A 13,510-nucleotide genomic window follows, 5' to 3' on the forward strand; every position below is an offset into this window, starting at 1 on the left:
TTAACGCATCCCGTCATGTTTGGCGGGCGACTACAACTGATGAAGAGTATGCTCAGAGGTTTAAGCAGAATTTGGATGAACTTTCGTATCAACCATGCTCAATCTGTAAACGCTTGGACATAGTTAGCAATGATAACTACATTTGTACATCATGCATCAAAAATCCCGAAAAATTCTCTTCGACAAACAACATGCAACCATCAATCGTTCCTGCAGAACTCCAAAATCTTTCAATGATTGAACAAATGTTAATAGCTCGAATCCACCCTGTCATGCGGGTATACCAGTTTAAAGCGTGCAGATCATTAGGTCAATATCATTACAAAGGACATGTAATAAATGTTGAACAAGATATAACTGATATCGCTACATCGCTGCCAATCGCCCCTTCACGCCTTGGGATTGTGATTGTACGCCGCGCAGGAGTAACAGGTTATTCCGATTTCCGTGTGAGGAAGCAAAAGGTCCTACAAGCACTTCATTGGCTACAAACACATAATCAATATTATGCTGATGTTCATATAGATATGGACGTTATTGAGTCTTTGCCATTGGATGACAGTGTCGCTGATGAATTAAGATATATTGACGAAGGTGGTTTATCTAATGAATCATTTGACAAAGATCATATTGAAGAAACAGCAGTTCCACTAATTCCGAGACAAAGTCAAGAATCCGCTATAATAAACCAAATAAAATGGCCAAGAGCTTCACCTATTCCCATCAATGAATTTACACACTCCGGTTATATTCCACAAGCATTCCCCCATTTGTTCCCAAACGGTGCTGCAGATTTCCTTGACCTAACTAGGAACATCAAGGTTTCATTTCGAGAGTGGTGTGAGTTTCTTATGAGATATGAAGACAAACGATTTTCTCAAGATCCTCGATTCCGATTTTTCTGCTTGAATACGATGCAAAGACACGATGCCTGTCGACAGAGTGCTATATTCGCAAAAAAAAATGACTTTTGTGGTAATATAGCACAGTTAGAAGTGGAAGTAGCTAGAAACCCGTCAATAATAAAACGTTTGCTGACATGGGGTTCCAAAATCCGTGGCACTTCATCATTTTGGTACCAACGACGTTTAGAGCTTCAGTCAATGGTTAATCAGCTGGGCGTACCAACATTGTTTCTTACGTTAAGTGCAGCAGACCTTTGGTGGAGTTGTCTGGCGAGGCATTTTGGTATATCTGTTGAAGAATTAAATTTACTTACCGAGAAGCAAGCAAGCCAAGTTATGCAAGAAAAACTTAGTGAAAACCCACTTATTGCAGACGAGTACTTTTCAAAGCGTGTTTGCATTTTTATGGACATATTGAAGGAAAAGTTAAAGATAACAGATTTTTGGTGGCGTTTTGAATACCAACACCGCGGTAGTCCTCACGTTCATGCTGTTCTTTGGCTTGAAAATGCGCCTGATGTCCGTACATTCGATACTGCATCAATTGATGATTTAGCAGTTCATAAGGCATATTATGACACTATCGTGTCAGCTTACAACCCTGGAATAGACGCACCAAGAGCTGAAAAGCATCCTTCAAGTGTTTGGGCAACTGATATAGTTCTGGGAGATCCAATACATTTTGCACAACTATTGAACAGAGTGCAGCGACACACTCAACACAGTGTTTACTGTCTAAAAGATCCCTCACATCCACAAGAATGTCGCTTTAAATTTCCAAAACCAAAATTGTTGGACTCTACATTGTCAAGAGACGAACAAGGAGTTTGGCAATATAAATCAAAGCGTAATGATGAACTCTTGAATGACCACAACCCCTTTGTGTCCCAACTGTGGCGAGCAAACACTGATTGCAAGATCATAGCATCTGAACACGCTATTGTAAACTATATATCGAAATATGCGACAAAAGGAGAACCCCAGTCACAAGATTTTCAAACACTTTTCAAAGAAATCATGACTAGCTGTACACCCAATGATCACGCAAAAAAGGCATTCACCAAAATGTTAACTAAAGTGATAGGTCAACGAGATATTTCAGCATGCGAAGTCATGCATCTCCTCACGGGCGATCCTCTGTACCATTCCAGTAGGCAGTTTGTAAAGCTATACATTTCTACTGATGACTATGTTGCTGTGGCAAATACAAGTACAGATACAGATGAGTTTATACAAACTTCTATCATGGATCACTATGCTATGAGATCAGCAACACTTGAGCCAATGACGTTATGCGAGTTTGCCACAAAGCACAAGATTGTTCGTGGTAGGCTTATCAACCACAGAAAATCACGTGTCCTTCAGCTTCGTCCGGTAGTAAAACCTGGAATAAATGAAGAAAATGATGAAATTTACTACAAGCAAAAATTACTGATGCACATTGCATGGCGAAACTGCGAAGCTTTAAAGACACACACAACATGGAAAGAATCCTTTACTTCACGGAACCTTTCATTGTGGGAACTACCAGAAATTGAAGACATCGATACTGACCACGTAGTACTACCAGAAGAAGACCACCATGACTGGCAGGAGTTGGCAAGAACACTTCCCAACCAAGCACCTCAGGATGTGATACTAGGTTACCGTGATATGGATCGAGAGTACAATGGGTTTGGCACTTATGACAAATATCCTGGACTAGAAGAGAACTTAGATTTCATACAGAAACAGAAAGAAATACAAGTAAATATTACAAACGATCATTCTAATAATGTGTTATCGCCTAATGAGGGTCAACAGAAAATACTGGACCACCTAGCACAGCAACTAGCGAATGAATCAAGTGAAAAGCTTACACTCGTGCAAGGGGGGGCTGGAACCGGAAAGTCATTTATTATAAATAAAATGGTACATATGATTGAATCCCTGTATGGTAGCTCAAGTGTTATTTTGATGGCGCCAACAGGTGTGGCTGCCAATAATATAAACGGACAAACAATACACAACGCACTACATATAGTCCAAACACGAGGTGGTACTGTTTCCGATCTTACAGGTAAGGCGGAGCGCCAATTACAGGAAGATTTCCGTACTGTCAAAGTAATTATTTGCGATGAGATGTCAATGGTTGGCACTCGAATGCTCTCCATGATAGACAAACGTCTGCGTCAAGCATTCACTAATCGTCAAGAATTACCTTTTGGTGGTTGTATTGTCTACTTTTTTGGTGATTTCAACCAGTTGCCACCAGTTCTGGATCGCACATTACTAGCTCCAGCAGACCCAAGAAAAGTTTCTTCAATTGAAGGAAGATTTCTTTTTGAGCAGTTCAAAACAGTATTTGAGTTGAAGCAGGTGATGCGTCAAATTGGAGATGATCAGAACTGTTTCAGAGAAACTTTAAAGCGTATGGCTCTAGGCCAATTAACTCTATCTGACTATGAATTGCTTAAAACACGATTTTCATCAAACAACGTTGCTACAGTAAAAAGTTTCACAAGCGCAATTCGAATAAAAGCAAGGAACGACGCCGTACATCAATACAATCAACTCATGTTACGGTCTTCAAACAAGCCTGTTGCTTTAATAAAAGCAAAACATAACAACTTAACAGCATGTGGTGCATCAGAGGATGAAGCCCAAGGACTACAAGCAACTCTGCAGCTATCTCAAGGTTGTCGCGTAATACTACGCCAAAACATCTGGACCTCCCAAGGCTTGTGCAACGGCAGTCTGGGGAATGTTGTTGATATTGTCTATGGACCGAATAGATCGATGGACGACTTTCCAATTTGTATTTTGGTCCATTTTGATGGATACGAAGGTCCAACTTTTAATGGCTCTCTTCCGATATTACCACTCACTGTTGGATACCGAAAAAACAACGTGTCCTGTACAAGAAGACAGTTTCCCTTGCAAGTTGCCTATGGTATTACTGTCCATAAGGCTCAGGGAATGACAGTTGACAAAGCAGTAGTTGACATTGGTACCACAGAGTTTGCCCTGGGTCTTACGTATGTTGCAATGTCACGGGTTCGGTCCATAGAAGGACTTATAATTGAACCAGGCTTTTCTCAAGACCGCCTTCTCAAGTGTATCAACAATAATGCGGGTTGGGAAACTAAACGTAGAGAACTGGCACGTCTGCGTTCACTTATACAGCAATGAACACTATTATTATTCTTATTATTTCATTATTACTTATTACTCTGCAAAATTCCTATAAATTGATTTGATTTGATTTGAGTTCATGTATTTTTAACTGTGTGAATGTTTTCTTAACTTGTATTATGTAAATAAATGCTTTTTTGTACTGTTTAGTCAATTGTTTAGTAACTAAAAATCATAAAAACTTAATATATTAAATTAAAACTAATTATGACGTAAACAATAAATTAGTCGTTACATTTTTCAAAATTATTGATTAATGTGCTTGCTCCGCTCAATATTGCAAGCAGACAACTGCATTGTACTCCTAGTAATATTCACTCTACAAAACAGACTTTGGTCCAAAAAATTAATTTTCCTGCATTTTAGAGGAAAATTAGAGACCTACAACAAAGTTCAGCGTACGCAGAAAAAAAAAATTAAACAATTTTGTGGTCCCGACAAGAGGTACCTTTTTTATCTCTTGGAGAAATAACATAGGGTTGACAAGAGGTCCCTTTTCTGAAATGCGATTTCTACGACATGCTTCAATAAAACAATTATGTAAAAGAAAACTACCGTGAGTTAAGACAAAAATTTGTTTTGCCTCCGAAGAGGACATTATAAGCTTTCTTTTGATACCAAAAGCGTTTCTTAAATACGAAAAAAACTGTTTTTACGAGAATTTTAAATTTTCAAAATGGGTTCTCTCATAATGACCCTTTTCAATAATATTTAGATTCAACGGTTTGGTTTAATTGAATAGAATAATAGCATTGATTATGATGGTCAATCATAACAGTCAATATGTATGCCAATGTCAATTTTCAGATTAAAAATTGTACTTTTAAGCCATTCTTGAGAGCGATTTTAAATCAATCTACTCACGTATATTTGGTCACTTTTCATCCCATTTTACTCACGTTTTTGTCACTACCTCTATACTCAGCACTATAAATCACAAAGATAGTGCAAGATCATAAATGTAATATTGTCTAATAACCAAACGTCATTTGTAAGAGTCAAAATTAAACTGTAGCTTCCTAGCTTCCATCAGATATGTTTTCGATGTCAAAGATAAGGGCTCTTACGTAAATTGTTGAGTCACTAGTGGGTTTTTTTCTAAGCTTAGTCTACTTCTCTAAATACTTTCTACGCAGTTTTAATGTAAGTTGCTAACATTATCATTATGGTAACGAGTAAAGTCTAAACAAAATACGTATTAAAATTATTCTTATGATGTATTCAACTAAGTATTTTCGTGGTTTTTCATTCAATGTTATCTATGCATATTCGTGTCTAATAGTTATTTTTATGTACCCTCTTTAGTGAATTTTTCACCAGTCGAGTAGCTATTAATAATATACATAAATGATGCATGGTAAGACCCAATAAGCTAAGTCTGAATCCACTTTACTTTTTCCGCTTTTTAGGCTTCATATGCAAAAAGGACTGATTTTCTATACGGGTGTAACAATATTATACACCTTGTCCCAAAAGACCTGAACAATTTTAGATTGTTATATAATACGTCCAGACATACCTAGTCTACATTGAAGGTGATCATATGATAACTGAGCTCATGAAGTTTTGTTCAATATCAATTGTAACTGTCAGCTGATTCATTGTTGTCGCTTGAAACTTGAAATTAAAAAACATTGCCCTGTCATAAAGCAGGCACCATGAACGCACGAGAGAAAAGCGCAATGCGTTGAGTGGTACATTCAAAGTAAGTCAGATATTGCAGTGCAAAGAACATTTAGAAGACGCTATGGTCGACGTCCTCCATCACGGAACAGCATTCGAGCCTGGTATGACAAATTTATGTTAACTGGAAGCTTACAACATTTAAAAGGCAAAGGTAGGCCGAAAATCCGAAATGAATTGATTGAAAACGTGCAACAATTATTTCTTCACGACCCTCGAAAGTCTGTTCGCTGTGCAGCATGTGAGTTAAATTTGTCAAAATTATAAGTTTATAAGACAGAAGTTTCCGATGTCCGAGAATTGAGGCAAAGAATAAATGCAGCCTTTACTAACATTACTGACGAAATGCGCCATAGAGTGTGGGCTGAATTAGACAGCCGTATTAACTATCTTTTTGCCAACAATGGCAACCATGTTGAAAATCATTAACACATATGATATCAAACAAAACCTAGGAATATTTGTGTCAGTTAAAATGTAATTAGTTTATCGTGTGATTGTTAATAAACTTTTTATAAGTAAATAAAATTGTTCAGTTTTTTTTGGGACTCGGTGTATTTCTATTTCATGACAAGAGTAGAAAAGAAAGTTATTCATATCTGAGCCCATTTGTTTAAAGTGTGAGATCTATCGAGCACTTTAAATATGGTCGATGATACTATGAAATTACCTACTTTCACTCGTGTTTAGAACGTTACTTTTCGCTACACTACAAATTAGCATTGCATTAGGTTAGGAACTTTTCAAAACTGGTGACATTTTTTAGGTTACAACTATTTGATGTTCAAATTTACATTGATTGTACAGTTTAGGTTGTTGCTAATTTTTAACAGTTGATGGAAGAACATCAAATGTTTGTTTGTTTATGTCGGCAAAATCTAAAAGTATAGAAAACATTACTTTTGCATAGTAGGCCTAAACATTATTTTGCGTAGTAAACAATGTAATGATGAATTTTCGCAGGTGATAGCATATAACGAAAACAGGTGATTCCATAGTAGTGTAGTGAAAATGTAATTTATTAGTACCGGTACTTATAAAATCTAATTTAAAAAAAACATGCACTATTTTCCATTGGTGAGTTTAATAAAATAGGAAGGTTTTCATAAACATTGAGATTTGTTTCTTACATTATTTTTATTTCGCCCATCAAAACCTACAATTCTTTGTAGCCACAGAGAAGTAAGGTGCATTACCTACATCAATTATTATCATTTTAAACCTGGGTTCAGTTTCAAAAAGGTTTGCTTGCCGCACGTAAATTTTTAAATTGTGCGTAGCTCTGAACTATTTTATACACAAAATAAAACCTGTTAAACAATAAAATCATAATTCAATTTGAATTTTATACAATATCTGTCAAAGCAAAGCAAAATTAATCACTGCATTTTAAGATGCGGCATACAATTTACTATAGTCCACTACTTGTAACGTGAAACCAGAGATAACAGTGTGTGCGAACAGGGACTATAAACCCTGGACCCTAAGGTTACATCTGCCTAAGTTCCCTCCCTGATATACACGGATTTTACCCCGAAAGGGTGGGGGAAAGTACTCAGTACCGGGCCCTGGTACTGAGCTCCTTCCCCAGCACATTGTCCTGAGAGAATTTACCTGAGTGAAAAGTGCTGAGGGAAAAGTGCTGAGGGAAAAAAACTGGGGGAAAACGGTACAATTCTATGGGTAGCTTGATCACTTCGTTACAATATATATGTACTATGTTTTATCTATGGTGAAACGTGAACGACGCTGCAGTGCATACATTAAAGAGTGTGTTTTGCAGAACACCTTTTCCAGGCGCTTGAAAAGACATTGTTAACTAGTATCATAGAATAGTTTGTTTATTCTATATTCGATGCTAGCATAATGACGTGTTAGTCTCCTGCTTTTGTTTCCAAAATACTCCTCCTGAACGGCTGAAGCAATCTGCATGAAATTTTAGCACAGTCAACCAACTATGGGAAGGTATAAATCTAAAATGGTGCAAATCGGACTACAGGGCTTTTCTCTTCGTGAATTTACATTTTTAGAAATTTAACATGGACCTTATGGGTTTATTGGTTGCTATGTCATTATTTGCGTGATAACAATAAATAAACGGTATCAAAATTCTGACACATACTTTCTCCCATAAGCTTTGTCGTAGGTAAATAGTCCAGGCAACGAATGCTAAAAAAAGGGTATAGAGGGAAATGTTTGGAACACAATTTCTGACTTTGTAACTTTGTTTAGTATAGTTAGGAGGTTAACATACCAAAAGTCCCCGCCTCTAGCCCTTGTGCTATGGGGGAGGGGGGGGCTTGAAGGTACCATTTTTTGGTTTTTCGCTAATATCTCGGAAACCATGCGTCCAAGTGAAATTATGCTAATATACAAAATGAAAGCTTATTAAATTTCCAGCAAGTTTGTAATTTACTATTTTTCGATATTTTGTATAGTTTTCGTGTTATTTGCTATCAAAAGTTTGTAAATTTGGAAAAATACATTTTTTTTCTCATGTTTTTTTTCTTTTTGACAAGTTGCCTCTCAAACTATGCACCCAAAAAATAAATGCTGGGCATAGGGTTGTAGAAAATTAAATTCCCTTCAATAATATATATGACTTTACTAGTTTACCTCCTTCCGTTCAGATTTAAAAGCAAATTAACCGTCAGTATAAAAAAATTTAAAGTTAATTAAAAATTTTAGAAAATTAAAATCTAGTGTTGAGCAAGGAATTTGAAGTCTTGCAACAGCTGTTGACTACTTAATATTTCAATTTATCACCTTACACAGTCAACTAATTGGTTGGAATATTCACTATCAAGTAGCTAAGGTGAGTGATGGGCGTCTAAAAATAGCACAGATACCCTATAGAAAATATACACTTGTGGGCTGCCTAACCAGCTTCCTCACACTTGATGATCTAGCTAGACTATTGTAATGGGAAAATATTATAAAAGTGTCTATATGACCCTGGAAACCAATCACAACCATTAAATTTAAACAAAGATTAATTACATATTTTAATGAATTAATATGAAACATTACATCGGAGCCTACTATTCTATCCCTTGTTATCTTAGTTTAATAAGGACTACCATCCTCATCATTTTTATCCTTTTTTCTTGATCGGACTGGACCTATTTTGGAAATGGTATACTGTTTTTCTTTATATTCTTAGTCATCTTTCCGACAACATTTTGACATTTTTGGCATACTTATTTTAGGCTTGCTTTTTTGCCCCCTGATTTTGCACGAGTACAGTTTTATGTGCACAGGCAGAAATCAATTTTGAGAATATCCTTCAGTGAAGTTTCATGCTGGGTGTGCTCTGCTACTACAGAGTTTTTATTATTTTTTTCTACTCTTACATAAGAGAAGGCAGGTTATTTCCCAGCCACAGCTGAACCTTTTGGAATGTACATGATAAGAAACGATGTTTGAAAGCACCATTAGTCGGAGGAAGACAAGAGATATTAGGCTTGATGGAGACCGTCGATTTAAAAATTGACTTGTACCTGTATAGATTGAAGTTGAAGTGCACGATACCTCTCTCGCTGAAGCCCATATCAAATCAAGATGTACATTTTCCCTACCTTTTGTATTTGGGTGGTGTTGGAGAGGGGGCGTGAAAGACCGATGATGCATTTTGGGCCACTGGGGAATTCAGATACAACTTCGCATAAGCAACCTTGCTTTTCTCAAATGCTAAAGATTTTTTGTCACATCCAGTAGAATCGCGTTCAAAATATCATCTAATCCTTGTTAAGATAGTTTATGGTGCGAGAAAAAGATGTCCCTTACCTTCTTTCTTAGAGAATAAGAGGATAAAAACAATTATGAGGATGGTAGTCCTTTCCAAAAACTAAGATAGCAAGGATCAATTGATTCAATAGTAGGCTAAGGCTACTCACTAATGTAATGTTTTATGTTAACTCCTACTTAAATATGTCAATTGTCTTGGTTTCAATTTTATTGTTGTGATTGGTTTCCAGTGTCATATAGACACTTTTATATGCATAAACATGGTTATAACATCATATTTTCCCATTACAATAGTCTAGCTAGATCATCAAGTGTGAGGAAGCTGGTTAGGCAGCCCACAAGTGCATATTTTCTATAGGGTATCTGTGCTATTTTTAGACGCCCATCACTCACCTTAGCTACTTGATAGTGAATATTCCAACCAATTAGTTGACTGTGTAAGGTGATAAATTGAAATATTAAGTAGTCAACAGCTGTTGCAAGACTTCAAATTCCTTGCTCAACACTAGATTTTAATTTTCTAAAATTTTTAATTAACTTTAAATTTTTTTATACTGACGGTTAATTTGCTTTTAAATCTGAACGGAAGGAGGTAAACTAGTAAAGTCATATATATTATTGAAGAGAATTTAATTTTCTACAACCCTATGCCCAGCATTTATTTTTTGGGTGCATAGTTTGAGAGGCAACTTGTCAAAAAGAAAAAAAAACATGAGAAAAAAATGTATTTTTCCAAATTTACAAACTTTTGATAGCAAATAACACGAAAACTATACAAGATATCGAAAAATAGTAAATTACAAACTTGCTGGAAATTTAATAGGCTTTCATTTTGTATATTAGCATAATTTCACTTGGACGCATGGTTTCCGAGATATTAGCGAAAAACCAAAAAATGGTACCTTCAAGCCCCCCCCCCCCCTCCCCCATAGCACAAGGGCTAGAGGCGGGGACTTTTGGTATGTTAACCTCCTAACTATACTAAACAAAGTTACAAAGTCAGAAATTGTGTTCCAAACATTTCCCTCTATATCCTTTCGTTGCCTGGACTAAAAGTAGTGTACGCAACTCGCGTAAATAGTGCGACACGAACACGAGTAGAACATTAAGGTACGAGCCCAACGATATACAACACTCCTACGAGCCTTCTATTACGCCATACTATCACTATCTAAGCTAACTTAACAATATACAAAAACTGTACAAATCCTTAAATATTCCCACCGACTAAAAAACTAACAATTACTATTACTACTCATAACCTCAAAGCCATACGTGCCTAACCTAACCTATCCACGAACCTAACCTATTTAGTTCTTCGTCTTATTTCATTAAGGGTTTGGGTTCGTCACGTGACAGAGTCCGAATCCATAATATGGTGCGATGTTTATAAAATAGGATGAAACAAACAATCTATTTAATAAAGCCAGTGGTAAAGTGTGCAAACGAAGGTAGAGAAAGAGGGTGTGCACAGCTGTGTCTAAGGAATATGTCGGCCTTAGTCACTAACAAGACTACAAGATCATCCTACACTCATCTCCATTCCATACTTGGCTTAAAATACCTACTTTGTATGGTCGCCATTTCAATAAAAAGTATAAAGTAAGGTGACAAAGGAATCCGCCGCTCACAGGAAGGGTTGTAAACCTGGCTAATCACTTCACCCTCGTTTATCTGAGAGTCGCCGCTCAACCCACCCGCCGTTCAGCCCCCCCCCCCCCCCCGCCGCTCAGCCCCCCCCCCTGCCACTCAACCCACCCGCCACTTAACCCACCCACCGCTCAGCCCCCCGCCGCTCAACCCACCCGCCGCTCAACCCACCCACCGCTCAACCCACCCGCCGCTCAACCCACCCACCGCTTAGCCCCCCGCCGCTCAACCCACCCGCCGCTCAGCCCCCCCGCCACTCAACCCACCCGCCGCTCAGCCCCCCGCCACTCAACCCACCCGCCGCTCAACCCACCCACCACTCAACCCACCCGCCACTCAACCCACCCGCCGCTCAACCCACCCGCCGCTCAACCCACCAGCCGCTCAAACCACCCACCGCTCAGCCCACCCACCACTCAACCCACCCGCCACTCAACCCACCCGCCGCTCAACCCACCCGCCGCTCAACCCACCCACCGCTCAACCCACCAGCCGCTCAAACCACCCACCGCTCAGCCCACCCACCGCTCAACCCACCCACCGCTCAACCCACCCGCCGCTCAACCCATTCACCGCTCAGCCCACCCGCCGCTCAACACACCCGCCGCTCAACCCACCCGCCGCTCAACCCACCCACCGCTCAACCCACCCACCACTCAACCCGCCCGCCGCTCAACTCACCCACCACTCAACCCACCCACCACTCAACCCACCCACCACTCAACCCACCCACCGCTCAGCCCACCCACCACTCAACCCACCCGCCGCTCAACCCACCCACCGCTCAGCCCACCCGCCGCTCAACCCACCCGCCGCTCAACCCACCCGCCGCTCAACCCACCCGCCCCTCAACCCACCCACCGCTCAGCCCACCCGCCGCTCAACCCACCCACCACTCAACCCACCCACCACTCAACCCGCCCGCCGCTCAACCCACCCACCACTCAACCCACCCACCGCTCAACCCACCCGCCGCTCACTGGAAGTCACCGTAAAGAGAAATAAGCTTAGGTTGAATGGCCGTCCTTGGATGTAGCCAGGATCAATGCCATCTCTCTCTCACACACGCACACACACCCACGTAGCACGCGTGCACTGCACGCCCGTGCGCTTCAGTGACGCTTGAGGAGAAACAAAGAACAACGAATTATTATCAGCCGGTGCATTGATTAATGTATTAATGGTTATTGACCGATCCGGTATCGTAAAGATAGAATGTATGATAGAGTATTGTGATGGATAAATATACATAGATATAAGGGTACAGTGTGTTTGGTCTCTGATATATTGTAGAATAAGTTCCAGACAGCAACTTAGCAACTTATAAATAAATGTCACTCAAACTTACATAGATTTCAAGAATACACACTCTTTATACGAATTTACATACTTTACATGAACGTAAGTAGAAACGAAATACGAATACAAATAAATGTACATACTTGATACGAATATACGTTACAGTATGTATGTTATTCGACTATACATAGGACCTACTTTGTACAAATATTCATGATTTAATCATTTCACCTACATAAAATGAACACCTGATTGCTAATACAGTATCAAGTTAAAAAAAAAAAACTACGTAATAAGTTTTCTATCTATCTATATAAATAAAATTAGAGTTTTGTCTGTACTTTGCTCAGAATTATATACTTTTAGGTTATTTTTACGTTTTATACATTAAAGAAGCAGAAACGAGTCTTATCTCTATTTCTGTCTGTCTGTCTGTCTGTCTGTCTGTCTTTCCCTTTGTCTGTAACACTCAAGATGGCATTTTACGCAATCTTCTCCGTGAAAACCAGAGTACCTATCAAGATCCAAGTCATTTTAATGTATTCACTGGATTGGCGAGAGTGTCTTTAGTGATTTAAATATAGCCTCACTACTTTGTAAATAAAATTACGGACGTTCAAAAATGCAGTTTTGTGCGATTTTTGTCAAATTTTCGTTCAATTTTTATCACATAATCGTCTATGAAATAACGAACAGCTGTTCGGATCAAGATTATTTTTTCTAGCTGTCAATGATATGTTTACAAATGTTGTTTACAAATAGCCTACCGCAAATATTTCGAATCACGTTTTGAAAGCAAATCCCAACCAAGTGAGATTAAAAACGTTTTTCTTACATAACGGATTTAATTAATCGCAAGTGCAATAATATAGTCTAATAGTGTAACCGTAAATGAAATTAAATAACTAGACATCGTCCAAATCGGAACCAGAAATTCTTTGAGTATAAAATGTTTCTTGAGTTTTGACAACCAGAAAGAAGACCTTGAATCAGTGTTGTATAGGGCTGGACACTGAAATGATAGTCGCCAATAGCTTACAAAAAAGGTTTCC

At 38.7% G+C, this 13,510-nt stretch overlaps 2 protein-coding genes across 2 annotated transcripts; both read left to right on the plus strand.

Annotated features, from left to right (window-relative positions):
• Nucleotides 1-527: 527 nt before the first annotated feature.
• Nucleotides 528-4,076, plus strand: LOC128988561 (uncharacterized). Its single transcript, XM_054409953.1, has one exon. It carries the CDS (start codon nucleotides 528-530, stop codon nucleotides 4,074-4,076), a length of 3,549 nt encoding a protein of 1,182 aa, XP_054265928.1.
• Nucleotides 4,077-5,826: 1,750 nt separating this feature from the next.
• On the plus strand, nucleotides 5,827-12,164 carry LOC128988562 (uncharacterized). Its single transcript, XM_054409955.1, has 2 exons — nucleotides 5,827-5,866; nucleotides 11,143-12,164. The coding sequence occupies exons 1-2, from the start codon at nucleotides 5,827-5,829 to the stop codon at nucleotides 12,162-12,164; spliced, it is 1,062 nt and encodes a 353-aa protein (XP_054265930.1).
• Nucleotides 12,165-13,510: the final 1,346 nt, after the last annotated feature.

Source organism: Macrosteles quadrilineatus, unplaced genomic scaffold (assembly GCF_028750875.1).
Source record: "Macrosteles quadrilineatus isolate MER2022 unplaced genomic scaffold, UCM_ALF_1.0 Scaffold_3__2_contigs__length_128488019, whole genome shotgun sequence".
Taxonomy (NCBI): domain Eukaryota; kingdom Metazoa; phylum Arthropoda; class Insecta; order Hemiptera; family Cicadellidae; genus Macrosteles; species Macrosteles quadrilineatus.

Excerpts from the sequence above, each read along its gene's own strand:
- LOC128988561 (XM_054409953.1), top strand. The coding sequence starts at position 528 with ATGGACGTTATTGAGTCTTTGCCATTGGATGACAGTGTCGCTGATGAA.
- LOC128988562 (XM_054409955.1), top strand. The coding sequence starts at position 5,827 with ATGGTCGACGTCCTCCATCACGGAACAGCATTCGAGCCTG. Across the intron at positions 5,867-11,142 it reads CGGAACAGCATTCGAGCCTG|GAAGGGTTGTAAACCTGGCT; the intron begins GTATGACAAATT and ends CGCCGCTCACAG.